The sequence below is a fragment of the Triturus cristatus genome, chromosome 1_2, assembly GCF_964204655.1.
Source record: "Triturus cristatus chromosome 1_2, aTriCri1.1, whole genome shotgun sequence".
NCBI classification, from domain to species: Eukaryota; Metazoa; Chordata; class Amphibia; order Caudata; family Salamandridae; genus Triturus; species Triturus cristatus.
In genome coordinates, this window is record NC_140580.1 from 522776428 (window position 1) to 522789016 (window position 12589).

At 42.8% G+C, this 12589-nt stretch overlaps 2 protein-coding genes across 8 annotated transcripts in view; one reads left to right on the plus strand and one right to left on the minus strand.

The window, feature by feature from the left end:
- Positions 1-5607, minus strand: part of CUTC (cutC copper transporter) — a 227070-nt gene extending 221463 nt beyond the window's left edge. For 2 of the 7 annotated variants that reach the window (XM_085606308.1, XM_085606303.1), the window contains exon 1: positions 5442-5595. The gene's annotated coding sequence lies outside the window, so the exon portion shown is untranslated. Of the gene's footprint in view, positions 1-5412 lie in introns of all 7 variants that reach the window. The other 5 variants (XM_085606309.1, XM_085606310.1, XM_085606302.1 and 2 more) reach the window with 5 other exon arrangements.
- Positions 5608-5709: 102 nt separating this feature from the next.
- The window catches only part of COX15 (cytochrome c oxidase assembly factor COX15), a 90005-nt gene continuing 83125 nt past the window's right edge, over positions 5710-12589 (plus strand). Inside the window, exon 1 of the mRNA XM_085606297.1 lies at positions 5710-6010. Coding sequence (XP_085462423.1) covers positions 5927-6010 — 84 coding nt within the window. The 5' untranslated portion in view covers positions 5710-5926. The remainder of the gene's footprint in view (positions 6011-12589) is intronic.

A 12589-nucleotide genomic window follows, 5' to 3' on the forward strand; every position in this document is an offset into this window, starting at 1 on the left:
AATACTAGCATTAATTAACACATTTTATAAATGATGCTGAAAAGTAATGGTACCTAAAATTTTACAATAGTTTAGCCCAAAAACATTCCCTAGTTGCATTTTATGTGAACATTTTATTTTGTAAACTAAGAATCATCCATCTTGCTATCAAGCTTCTGCAAATACTTGCATCTAATCAAAGAGAACTCTGGGAGCATTATTCATAGCTTCATACTGCTAAACTTCGAAAACGTGTGTACACATTTTATACAGGAACAACTGTCAGCAGTGCAGTCCAAGCTTACAACAACATTTCCTTAGAACGCTCACCGTAAAAATAAAGGCTGAGCATTAATTAACCTAAAATACAAGTTCCCTTTTCATAATTAACTTTAGACTTCAGAGTGCAGCTGTGTTTGAGAACAGAATGGGATGCCCAGGTCTACACTAACCTACATTAATTATTTTATATTTGCCTTAACAGAGCAGAATTGCCAGATCTTATGTGATCAACAAAAAAGAGCTTTCAGAATACTACTGAGCTCCACTCACACATTAATTTCCCTGAGCATAGGATTTGATTAGGCTGTAGTTATATGCTTCCACTAGAGTACTTGTTTTACACTTTTTGGCTTGTGGCAAAGCTTATACTCGATACAGCAGGACCAAATTGCTTATGGTGGCAAGACAATGATCTTGGCTCTAGACCTGATCTGTTTAGTGTGAACTGCTATGAAAAAGCAGAAAGCCTGACTGATTTACTGTAAAAATCAAATGTTAAAGTCAACATGCATTTAAAAGGTGGTTTGTAATTACTCTAAGACTACAGATAGGTACTTTGTTACATGGAAACTCACAGATTACCGTAGTCTGTAAGAGTTTTGAAGTTGGTTACCCCTTGTGATAAATCGTGGATTTAAAAGGTTTGCTCTGTGAGAACCTTTGTTAGGCCTCTTAGGAAAGATATTATTTTGCTTAGCCAACTGTAATTTTGTAAACCTTTCAAGTTTTATGACTATATGTCTGATGGCTGAATTGTGGAAATACGCATGCTCAAAACAGTAGGCCTGAGTGGATTACGGTGACAACCTATAGGCCTGATGGGTGCACTGAAAATTGTTTATTTAATGTGAGAAGCATTTTTTTACAGCCAGTAGGCCATTAACGGTTGTCATCACATTGTGTTTCAAGAGATAGACAGGTATTTTGATACATGCAATCTCACAGACTACAATAGCAGACAAGTGTTATGGTGTTGGCCACCCGCTCTGACAAACCTTGGAGGTTTTTGCTGTGATGATCCTTGTTCGGCTCTATTGAGATGGGTTGTATGTCGTTTTGCAAACTGTTTTTTCTACATATTGTAACTCTATAACTATATGCATGATGGTTGCCAGCGTATGTGCACTTGAACAGGCCAGCGTTGGCTAAGGTGTGAAGCCAATGGTAAAGGCTATGGACATTTTTGGTTCATTGGGAAAAGCCATGGCAGATTCTACAGGTTTGATCTGTTTATTATGAAATTGTACAACAAAGCCAATAGTGAAAAGCATGAATTAAGGGCAATAGGCTTTTAAGGATAGATTAAACTGTGCAAAAGCCTGTAGGCAGGTATTTTGCACTTGAAATCTCACAGATTACCGTATTAGGCAAGGGTTTGGTGTAGGTGACCCACCCAAACAAACTGTTGGGAGAGAAGATATTCACTGCGATTATCTTTATTAGGCTGTTTTAGGTGAAATATTATTTTGTTTTGTCAACAATAGTTTTGTATATATTTGAGTTTTTATGACTAGTATATCATGGGAGAGGTGTAGCGCAGTGGCCAGTGCGACTGACTCTGCAGCACGTGGTTCACAGTTCGATCCCCGGCACTGGTGGTAGCTCAGCCCAGCACAATGTGACTCTGGGCAATAGCTTGCTTAATCTCCCTGACGGCCCCCAGGTTAGCACTTTACAAATACCAGGTTATTATTATATCTGGTAGTTGTCTTTTGAAAAAACTTAAGCTCAGTACACTATGCCAGAGTTGGTTATGGTGAGAAGCTGATGATAACAGCTATAGGCCCGATTGACGTGCAGGGAAAAGTTAAGCCATAGGTCTGGTCTGTTTAGTATGAAAAGTTATTACAAAGGCTGCTCTCCTAGCTTGTTTATTATGAACAGCATTTGTTAATGCCAATAAGCCTCTAACATTGAATTATTATCATGCAATGTTACAGACAATAGACCATATTTGGTTACAAGTACAAGATTACCGTAGTAGAAGAGCGCTTTGCTGTTCGTCACCTAAGCTGACAAACCCAGGGAGTAGAACATTTTCACTGTGAGGATTTGTGTTATGCTCCATTGAGAGTGATTATATACTGTTTTGCAAACTCAAATTCTGTACATATTTGTAATTTTATAACAAAACGTGTATTTGTAAAGTGCACATTTACCTAGAAGGGTATCTTGTCACTGAATAACATGTTTATTGTTACCCAACTCAATGGTACTCATTTCATTGACCTAAGAAGGATGAAAGGCTGAGTTGACCAACTGGGATTTGAACCTGTGACCGTGAGGTAAGCACAGGCCCCTACAGTGCATGCATTGGTTCACTAAACCACCAGACCCGGCTACCGGATAACTTTATACATGATGGTTGCCAGGTATTGTGCACTTCAGTAGGCCTTATAGGCTCACGGGGAAAATGATGTCACATTCCTGAGGGGTGATCTGTTCATAAAGAAGGGTTATGACAAAGCAAGTATGCCTGACTCGTTTATTGTGAAAAGATTTTGTTGAGGGCATTAGAATTTTAGGGGTTCATTGTTGTTTTTTTACACTTAATCATGCAGGTTAACATAGTAGGTAAGGGTTTTAATGACCCACTCAAACAAACCATGAGGATGTAAGACTTGGACTATGGCAATCCATAATAGACTATTAGCAGGGACTTTATATTGTTTTCACAACTGCAATTATGTACATATTTCTAATTTTATTACGAGATAACAGATGGATGACTTGGGGAAAGTCGCTGGAAGTCACCGCATACCCACAGTGTAAGATTTCACACAGTTCTTGATTGCAGGGCTTTACCCGAAATAGGGATCTTTATAACCTTTTGAATTTCTACCAGTTGCATTCCCTACACGGCTGAACCTTAAGATAACAGGAAAAACCTTTTACTGACCAACAAAGGAACCACAATATCTCCACTGTCATAATAATTGTGTTATACAGGGTGGAATTGTGGTTATTGCCGATTGAGAACCATGGTGTGCTTATATCGGGAATTGTGATAAGGAGCCCTGCTAAAGTCTTAATTACGACAAAACACGTGTTGGCTACTGTGAAGGCCACTATGAAGAGCCATTGGGATTACAATAAACTACTTGTAAAGAACAAGATTGAAGACTACGTTATAACTATAGAATTGTTATATATAAATGTTGTGTGTGCCAGATAGGTGTACATAGATTTATATGGAACCTCGTAGAGGGGCTCTAACTTATGAATGTTGGGTGAGCATTCATCCATTGTGTGCACCGTATCTACTTGGTTTGTGCAATAATACTTTGTGGTAACTCAAAAGTAAGCACTGTGGGACCCTCCGTTTTGTAATACACCGAACGCAGAAGGTCTGAGTTAGTTATGGAGACGAAAAATTATAAAGATTTATAAGACAGATTATTATGAAAAGTTCCAATAAAGTCAGTGGACCTAAGATATTGATTGTGGAAAGCACAGGTTAGAGTCAATTGACTTGTAAGAGAGGATTGTTATTATTCTGTATTTAAAACGTACAGATAAGTATTTTGTTACACAAAATCTTACAGGTTACCTTTGTAGGGAAGGATTTTGCTGTTGGTTAGCCCCCTTTGACAAACCTTAAAGGTTGAAGATTTCCACTGTAATAATTCTTGCTAGCATCTCTTCGGAAGGACTGACAGGATTAGCTGTCTGCCTGGATCTTGTAATAAAAATATAAATTCATATAGCTACTTCGAGAGCTTTTGGGTCAGCCTTCTTCTGTCACTGGGCTGTCTGAATGTCATTTATACTCTGCTTCTGCCCATGATAGTGAGGTGCATGGGGTAATGGTTCACTCCACATTAGTCACTGTCTGTCTTATGAATGACGGCAGTTTCTGATGACGTGCTAATTCATCTGAAAATGAGCGTGCTTCAATATCAGGGCTAATTGGCCAGTTGTTTTGTTTTCAGTTTTCTCCTTTCATAGTTCCCCTTTCATTTCTTTGCTTCTTTTTTGGTTACATTTTATTGAGGATTACAGCTCTCTCTAGGCAATGCTTATGGGTCTCTTGCTTGCAGCTCATTTCACCTGCTGCACCACATCTCAAATAGCCACATCCTCTAAACCACCAGCTGTTATGAAATGCGGTAATCTGAAGTGTACAATTGATTTATCATTCCAAGATGGCCAACAAGTTGGTTCTAAACATGGCAGCCACGTTGGAACATCAAAACTATAAACTATGGACAATACCTCAGCAAGACGCCCACGTTTGTTATTGCAAGCATACACCAGCCATGTTTACCGTCAGCATGTTTTCTTCTTTCCAATTGCTTTCTTTTAATGTATGTTGCATATGTCGGGGAGTGCGGTTTTTTTTTGGTTGTGACAGCGATGCTCCTTCTAAATTGGTTAGTGAATGTTAGTGTTCGGGTTTCTTTCATATTGTATTGCTTAAATAAATATTGAATGTGTCCGAGGCTCCACCAGGTCTCTTGTGCACTTAAACTGACATAAAGGGGCTGTGTAAATATGCTGCGGTAAGTATTATATTCTATATTTTACTAAGCATGATACAACTCGACTGGCAGAGTAGCTGGGAAGCAACAACTGCCCGTTTTGTAAATCAGAAACCAACATTCCAATTCTCCTGCATCATTCCCCCCAACAATCCAATCTACACCCAACTGGTTGATTAGGCAACACACTTGGCACCGTCACTCCACAACCTCTTAACAGCTAAAAGGTTGTGACATGGCTCCTGTGGGACCCTAAGAAGACCCAGTCCTGCTACCCACTTTAACAATGACTTACAATTCACGACTGTGGTGTACAGCTGCTCAGAGACTGTTGAATAGGTTCCTGGTGTTCTCCTTCCCTAGGGTGCCCCGCCCCTACTTGACACACTATTAACCCTCCCTCACCACAGTCCTCCATCCCTGCCCTTAACCACTAATACAAATATTCGCAGTGCGCCTCGAGGCAACTTAGACACCACTTCATCTGGGCCCCAAGCCGGACACAGACTAGGCATCAACGCGTGCCAACTTCTGAAAGTTCAGGCTGTTGCAGAGGTCCTGTTTTGCCCCCGCTCCCCACACTCCCCCAACACACATCCACTTCCGCCCGCCCAAAGCTACAAGGCCCCCGCTGTGGCCCTCTGCTTGACAACATGGGACACTAACTAACCTGTCCCATGCCCTCTCCGGGCTCCTTACATGCCACTGCCGGGACACTGTTGGGTCGAGCCTCACAGCGTCTATGGTTTCTCTCCAGAAGGAGTTCCTTGCGCTTAACAGTCTTTCCTAATCACTTCGTACACACCACACTGCAGCGCAGATGGCAGTACTAGGCACGCACCCAGTCAAGAGTACCGGCCTACGTGCGGCTGGAGCGCACTTCCGGGTCGGTACGGGCAGTCTTTTCCAGGCGGCCCACTAGTTTTTCCGGGGAGGTTCTAATTTGGATCTGTGTTAACCAATCGGAGAGCTCTTAAGGAGGCCCTTGCAAAGTTGTAGCTTTTCTTGCCTGTCGATCAGCTCAGTCTAGCTTTCATAACTCTAACCTCTCTGCATTCAGTCATTGAAATAGGTTAGAATCAAAGCAAGGAAGAAGTGATCGAATTTCTAAAAGCCTCTGCCGGGAGATTGGAAATAGGGGACGTGTTCGGGTTGGCATTATGCTATAGGAGAGTTTACCTGTCATGATGTTGTTGCTGTTTTCTCTCAGGTCCGTTGTGACTCATGGCCGGCTTCAGTTGTCGCAGCTCACACGCACAGGAACACAGGTAACTCATGTGAGATTCTGTATGTTTCGGCGGTTCTCTAGCTATTCGTACTTTACAATATTTGGAGAAAAATGTGATACCAATTAAAGCTTTAGTATAGGCTTGCGACGGCTCCTTTCCAAATACATCAGTAATTTATAAACTAATGTCAAGGTCGGAATCATTAATGATCGGGGATCAAAATGATTTTACCTCACTTTTCAAATGTATTGTATTACAGTTATAACCTTCACAAGTCATTGAAATGGAAGACGCTGCTGCAGCATCTTAAATGGCTGAACAACGGCTCCAGTTGACCTTATAGGAAGTTATGAAAGCCACTGTGAGGAGGAGAATAAGACACTTTGTGCTTGTGGGGATCCTGATGTTGCCACGAAATAAATGACTTTTGTGTGGTAACCACTGTAAAGTAATTTGGCCATGGAAATGTTTTCGGCATACAAGAGACATAAACCTAGAGGAAACAAGCATTGGCATAGCCAATAGGTCTCGCCTTTGGGACCTTATACGTTTTTAACCATGCAACAGTTGATGTTATTGCACCAAGGATATTGTGCTGCATAACTAAATACTTATAAGGTCCCAAAAGCGAGACCTATTGGCTATGCCAATGCTTGTTTTTTTTCTTGTCGCCCGTGGTTTGTGCATCTGTTTCTATTGCATCTGGCAAAGCCTGCTAAGTGACTGTTGAGAGTTGCTACTATGTTCGTCTGCCATTCACTGTCCTTCAGTGATGCCTGTCGCTATCTTCTTTGACCCATGTAGGTTACAGTTCTTGTGGTGCATGAGTTAATGACGAGTCATATGGTTGCTCTGCACACCCGTCATACTTTAATTGTTTGCGGTTCTTCCTATGTGCTTCTATGGCCTTTAATAGCTTGTGCATCTTACTGTGTGTTTGTGGTTGTCCCTCCATAGATGGTTCCCACGATCGAACTTTTGCCTGTGGTGTGTTGTTGGCTGCAGCGCTAGCTGTGCATATGTCATTGATTTTTATAGTTGTTTTTTTACTGTGCATATAACTTAGGTCGTTCAGAAATGGAGCCTTCAGCTATTCCTCTGTCCATTTTCTCTCATAAACTAGGCATTTAGAATGAGCTAAGTGGATTGAAAGCAAAACAATCATAAGCTTATCTTTCCATAAACTGTAAGTGATACAGTACAAAAATATATACTGGCTTTTCCACAGACCTTGGCAAAAAGGAGCCCTGTGTGTGAAACCTGAAGTTATGTCTGAAAACCCTCCACTGCAGAACAGGCATGGTTAACGGAGAGCCTCCTATTGCTGCATTTTATTGGTAGAGTTTAAACACTTTAGACCTGCAGACTTTTTAAATGCTACTGCAGAAGTTATTACGTTTGTAAAGGAATTGCCTAATTGCTTTACACATTCTGATGGGAGCCTGAACGACGTGTCCTCCTTATAAGTCCATAATGTATGTTTTTTAATAATTTTTTTTAAAACTATGGAATTCACTGTAAACAGTTAAAGTCCAGCTGTGATTACAAAACCTAGGAACTATTGAAATTCCTCTAGTTATGGTTTGGTAAGCTAACCATAACGTGTACCCCTATCATGAACCGTTAATAACCTCTCACTTTAAATCACTCGACATGTTAACTGACACGATTAATGACCTTTCAAATGACGACATTGGGTACCGCACGGTAGACATCATCCAGTGGTACCCTACTCCACGCTCAATCAACCAACTTAAAAACGTTCCTGAAGGCGTTGATAGATGGCAATCTGGATCGGGGTTGAATAAAGGGTCGCTGCTGACAGTAGGTGTGGCCTGCAGGTCACAAGTTAAAATTCCAGCAGAGCCAACTCTGTGTGCAAACTTTTGTCTGAGAAATCTGGTGAGCCTAGTGGAAGGGTAACTTCTAACTCGTGCACATATGTGAGTGACCATGTAATGGTCTTTACGTAAGACTGGAGGGAAACACTCCCAGTGTTGTAAGTTCTTCTACAGGTGAAGAAGTGAAATTCCTTCCAGTAACCAATTACATTTGAACTTCACAATAGTATTCCAATAATACTCTGTAATAATCTGATCATTGCTAAACACTTTGGGGTTTGGGTCCCTTTTACTTTACAAAGTTACCTTGAAATCTTAGCAGATGTTAGTTGCTGGCAAGATGGCTTTACACTCCCCGCTGACATCTTCAGTGAGAGTTAAGGCTAGGAAAATCTCAGCAAGGCTAACTCGAACCTTCATCCTTCCAGTAGTCGCTAATGGATGCAACTAGCATCTGTAATTAGCATGCCTAAAAATGGCAGAAGTGTGGTATGAAACACTGCATAATGACAGTTATTAGTTCTGCAAGATCATCGTGCAGCCAGGGACAGTGAAGGCGTGGCCGCCTTCCCTCTGACCCCTGCCAATCAAGCGAGCAGACAGCGGAAGTGATGCTGCAGCCCAGTGCAGGAAATTGAAGCATGAAAGTGCAGGCACTCGCCATCTCAGAGTGGCTGTTTACTGCCGTGAAGTGCCTGTCCTCTTGCACTCAAGTTAAAGAACGCAGGTACTAAGGACTCGAGAATCTCGCCTTTTAAGCACTGCATAGCTATGCCAGGATCTGTGCCTCGAGGTCCGAGGCTCACCGAATTTTGAGGATTATTCAAGCCCTAGTAAATAAGGATTTGGACGAACTGGTTAGCGCCGTCATCTCCACGCCAATCTGCAAACAAGCATTGGCCGCGCGGCCCGGAAAGTGAGGCGGCCGCGAAAGTAATGAGGAAGAGAGTTGTGTGTGTGTGTGTGCGTGTGCGCGCGCGCGTGCGCTAAACCGAAGTAAAAACAAGCATTGTCACTAGTGTCGTTTATGTCGTTCGTTTTCCGAGTGTAACTGAAACAATCCCTCATCGCGATCACTGTAAAAGCGAAAGAGATTGCGCTCGCGATGACGCACGCTAGGGATGCGCGTGCAGCAGCGGGGGGAGGGGTACGGTGCTGAAGGCTGGCGCAGGAAAGGCAGATGGCTGGGCGAGAAGGGAGGGGGGAATGCGGGGAGCAGCTGTGCGCGTGCACACCATCGTGCACTGTAGCTTGTCGCCAGCTCAAAAATGTGGGTAGCACTTTCTAAACCCACCTACTAAATGTCTCGCCAGACCAGCTCATGCGCTGGGTCAGGCGAGACCTAATAAAGTGATACTACCTAATTCATGCACAGATTGGTCTTCTAGAGAAACGTGGATTCTAAACCAGGTTTGCTAGTTTAAAAAACACCTGCTACTTAGGTCCTGAGTATGAGTCAGGTGAAGCAAAAGTACCATATAGAATTCTGCTCACCTTATTCTGAGTGGGCTTTGTTCCTGGACCTGGGCTTTCCCAGATGTTGTAACACTGACCTCTCGAATTTACCACCTGGAAAAATCACACCAGAATTTGACAGCCAAGTCTGTTATGTTGTTCATATTTACAGCCTCTTCCTCAGTTTTTGTTTCTTCCAGACAGGAAGGAGGGAGGAATGGATGGAGTCTACAACCTCCGCCACAACTTACCTTTCCCTTCCCTACTTCCCACACAGAGGCTGCAGCATGCATTTATCATCTGCACAGAACGAGTGGTAAATGTATATGTTAAGCTTCAGGGATTTTGTTGTTCCTTGTCATTTTATGACTGGTAAATCCGATCCCACATGATAACTTCCCATTCCATGAGATTTACTAGAAATTGCATATTACTGTCCTGATTTTCCATCACTGTAGCGCTGTTTCCCATGCAGATTTACCACCCCATCAGTGCAACTCATAAGAAGCCCATTGGGCGCAAGACCACACTCCCTCCCGAGAAGTAACTGATACCAATCAATACAGCATTCAACATATTTATTTTTCACATTTCCATCGGGGAGGAGAGGGCATGTTATGCGTAGCTGTTAAAATGTGAATGTGAAAACGGACGAGTCAATCAATCAGGAATTATAAAGCACGGCTAATTACCTGATAGGGTATCCATGCGCTTACAGGCCCCAGAGGCTTGTTTGGACAGCCAGGTCTTTATGGCCATTCAGAATTCTGGGAGTGAAGTGAGCGTCCAGAGGTTCATGAGGAGGCTGTTCCAGGTCTCTGCTGCCATGTAGGAGGAGTGTCCGCCACTTCTGCTTTGGTAGATGCGAGGAGTATGGGCAAGTGGAAGAGAGGCGGAACATAGTTTTGTCGATGGTTGGTGGAAGTTCAGGCGGTGGTTAATGTAGGCAGGTCCTTGATTGTGTGGAGCCTTGTGTGCATGGGTCAGCAGCTTGAATTTGTATCTCTTCTGTACGGGGAGCCAGTTGAGGCTCCTGAGGTGGGGTGTGATGTGGGTTTGTTGGGGAAGGCCAAGGATGAGTTTGGCTGTAGCATTTTGTATGGTCTGAAGTCTCTGTAGAAGGTGTGCGGCGATTCCTACGTAGAGGGCATTAACGTTGTCCAGTCGGCTGGTGACGAGTGCTTGTGACAAATAGGAAGTACAGGTCTTTAATGTGCATCTCCTCTTTCATCACCTCACAATCTATCGTCTGCTTGACATAGTTGAGCTTCAACGACATCAACAGGCTGTACTACAAACTGTGGGAATACACCAATTGAGGTTAAAGGGAAAGTGAGGGAATACGGCTGGAATATACTAGTATGCTAATACATTAAAAACGATATGGCTGGGATAACTGTTATGTTAATAACTTTTAGAACATTGGAATGTTGGGAGCTCCATTGAAAAAAATGGAGCGTTCCGGGCTTATAATGGCTGGTATAAGCCCGGAGCTCAACATTCCAATGTGTCTTTGTTCACAGCTCTGGCTGTGAACAAAGACTTCAGGGAGCCTGAGGGGATTTCAATCCCCTCGCGCTCCCTGAAGGCTTTGTTTTGTTAGAACATTCTGCCCTCTAGTGGCAGAATGTTCTAATAGCCTTTTAGCCCTTCGTAGCAGGGCTATACCGGCTTTTAAAGTCCCTCTGCTTTGTTAAAGTCCCTCGCCTTCGGCTCGGGCCTTTAACGCTGCAGCGGGCCTTTAACAGCCAGTATAGCCCGCTACGGCGGGCTATAAGGCTATAGTAAAACATTATGTAAAAGAGTTTGACATTACAACAGTAGAACTCCTATCATCCTCTGCCCCTGTGCAGGTTGAAGGAAAGGGCAGAAAATTTTAGGTACCATGCATAACATAAAATTATAGGTTGGTACACAGTGAATTACGGAAACATTTTTCACCTCTGGGTTCTGAGCGACATTATAGACAACTTCAGATTTACTCTCGTTGTCTATTTGACGTCACTCAGAACCCCTTGGTGAAAAACATCCCCATAATTCACTGTTATCCATCTATAATTCTATATGTTGTAATTAGGACCACATCAAAAAAGATTACATTATTGGCCACTGTATGCAGGCTTAGCAGCAGTGGTCACCTTAGTGCACCAGGCAGGTTTGCCTCTGTAAGGTAAAGTATTTTTCAATTTGGAATGCCTTTATATGGGTAACACAATTTAGCCATAGATGAGATACTTTTGGCACCAAGGAAATAGATGTCTCCAATTCCACATGATTTATCATTCAAGTATCTGTTTTAAATATATTTTAGGAATACACACATTTTCATCTTGTATACACACTTTCCAATTTTAGTATACATATATTAATTCAGCCAACCACAATCTTCCGATTTAGCACGCTGGACTTCACACAGGAGAGCTACTTATAGGTAGATGGAGAGCTACCAGTTATGTCAATTTAATTTCTTAAGCGCAACGGTTACCTGAGGGTGTCCTGGCACTGACAGCTGCCGTAAGGTCGGCGGAGTGTGTGATGACTTTATGAATCAAAAAGCATGGTTTTCAGTCCTTTCCTGAATGCAAGGAGCTCAGTGGTGTTTCTGAGTTGAAAAGGAAGCTCATTACAGGCCCTGGCGGCACATGTGATGAAACTTCTACCCTCCCCATGCCCCCAGTTAGCTTTTTTAAATGGGGTAATGACCACCCCTTTTGCTCCGGCAGAGCAGAGGGTTCTTCTTGGGATGTACCATTTGAAACACCGTTTCAGGGGGTCCGGGCCTACTCCTTGGAGAGCCTTGAAGACCGTACAAAGGGATTTGAATTGTATCCGTTGTTTATCTGGGAGCCAGTGTAGCTGTCTTATTTCTTTTTTGACAGAGAGAAACTTTGGTGTGCCAGTCAGTAGTCTGGCTGCCGCATTTTGCACGAGTTGAAGCCTGTTAAAGTGTTTCTTTTGGATGTTTAAGTATAGACTGTTGCAGTAGTCCACACGTGATAGGATTAGAGATTTTATCACTACCCTGAGGCTGTTTGCCTGTAAAAATGACATTATTTTCCTTATCATTCTTGTAAGATAGAAACTAGGTGAGAACTGCATTTACCTGGTCCCCAAAGGTCAGTTTATTATCGACTATGACTCCCAGGTTTTTCAGCTTCCTGGTTGGCTCACGGAGAGCCCCAAGTTCTGCTGGCCACCAGTGTGGCGTCCAAAAGTTGGCATTCAGCTTCAAACTGTTTGTGTTCATCCACAACCTAACCTCTTTCATGCAGGCATGCAACTTTTTCCCTTTCTCAGCCTTTTGTCCAGGATGTAGTGACAT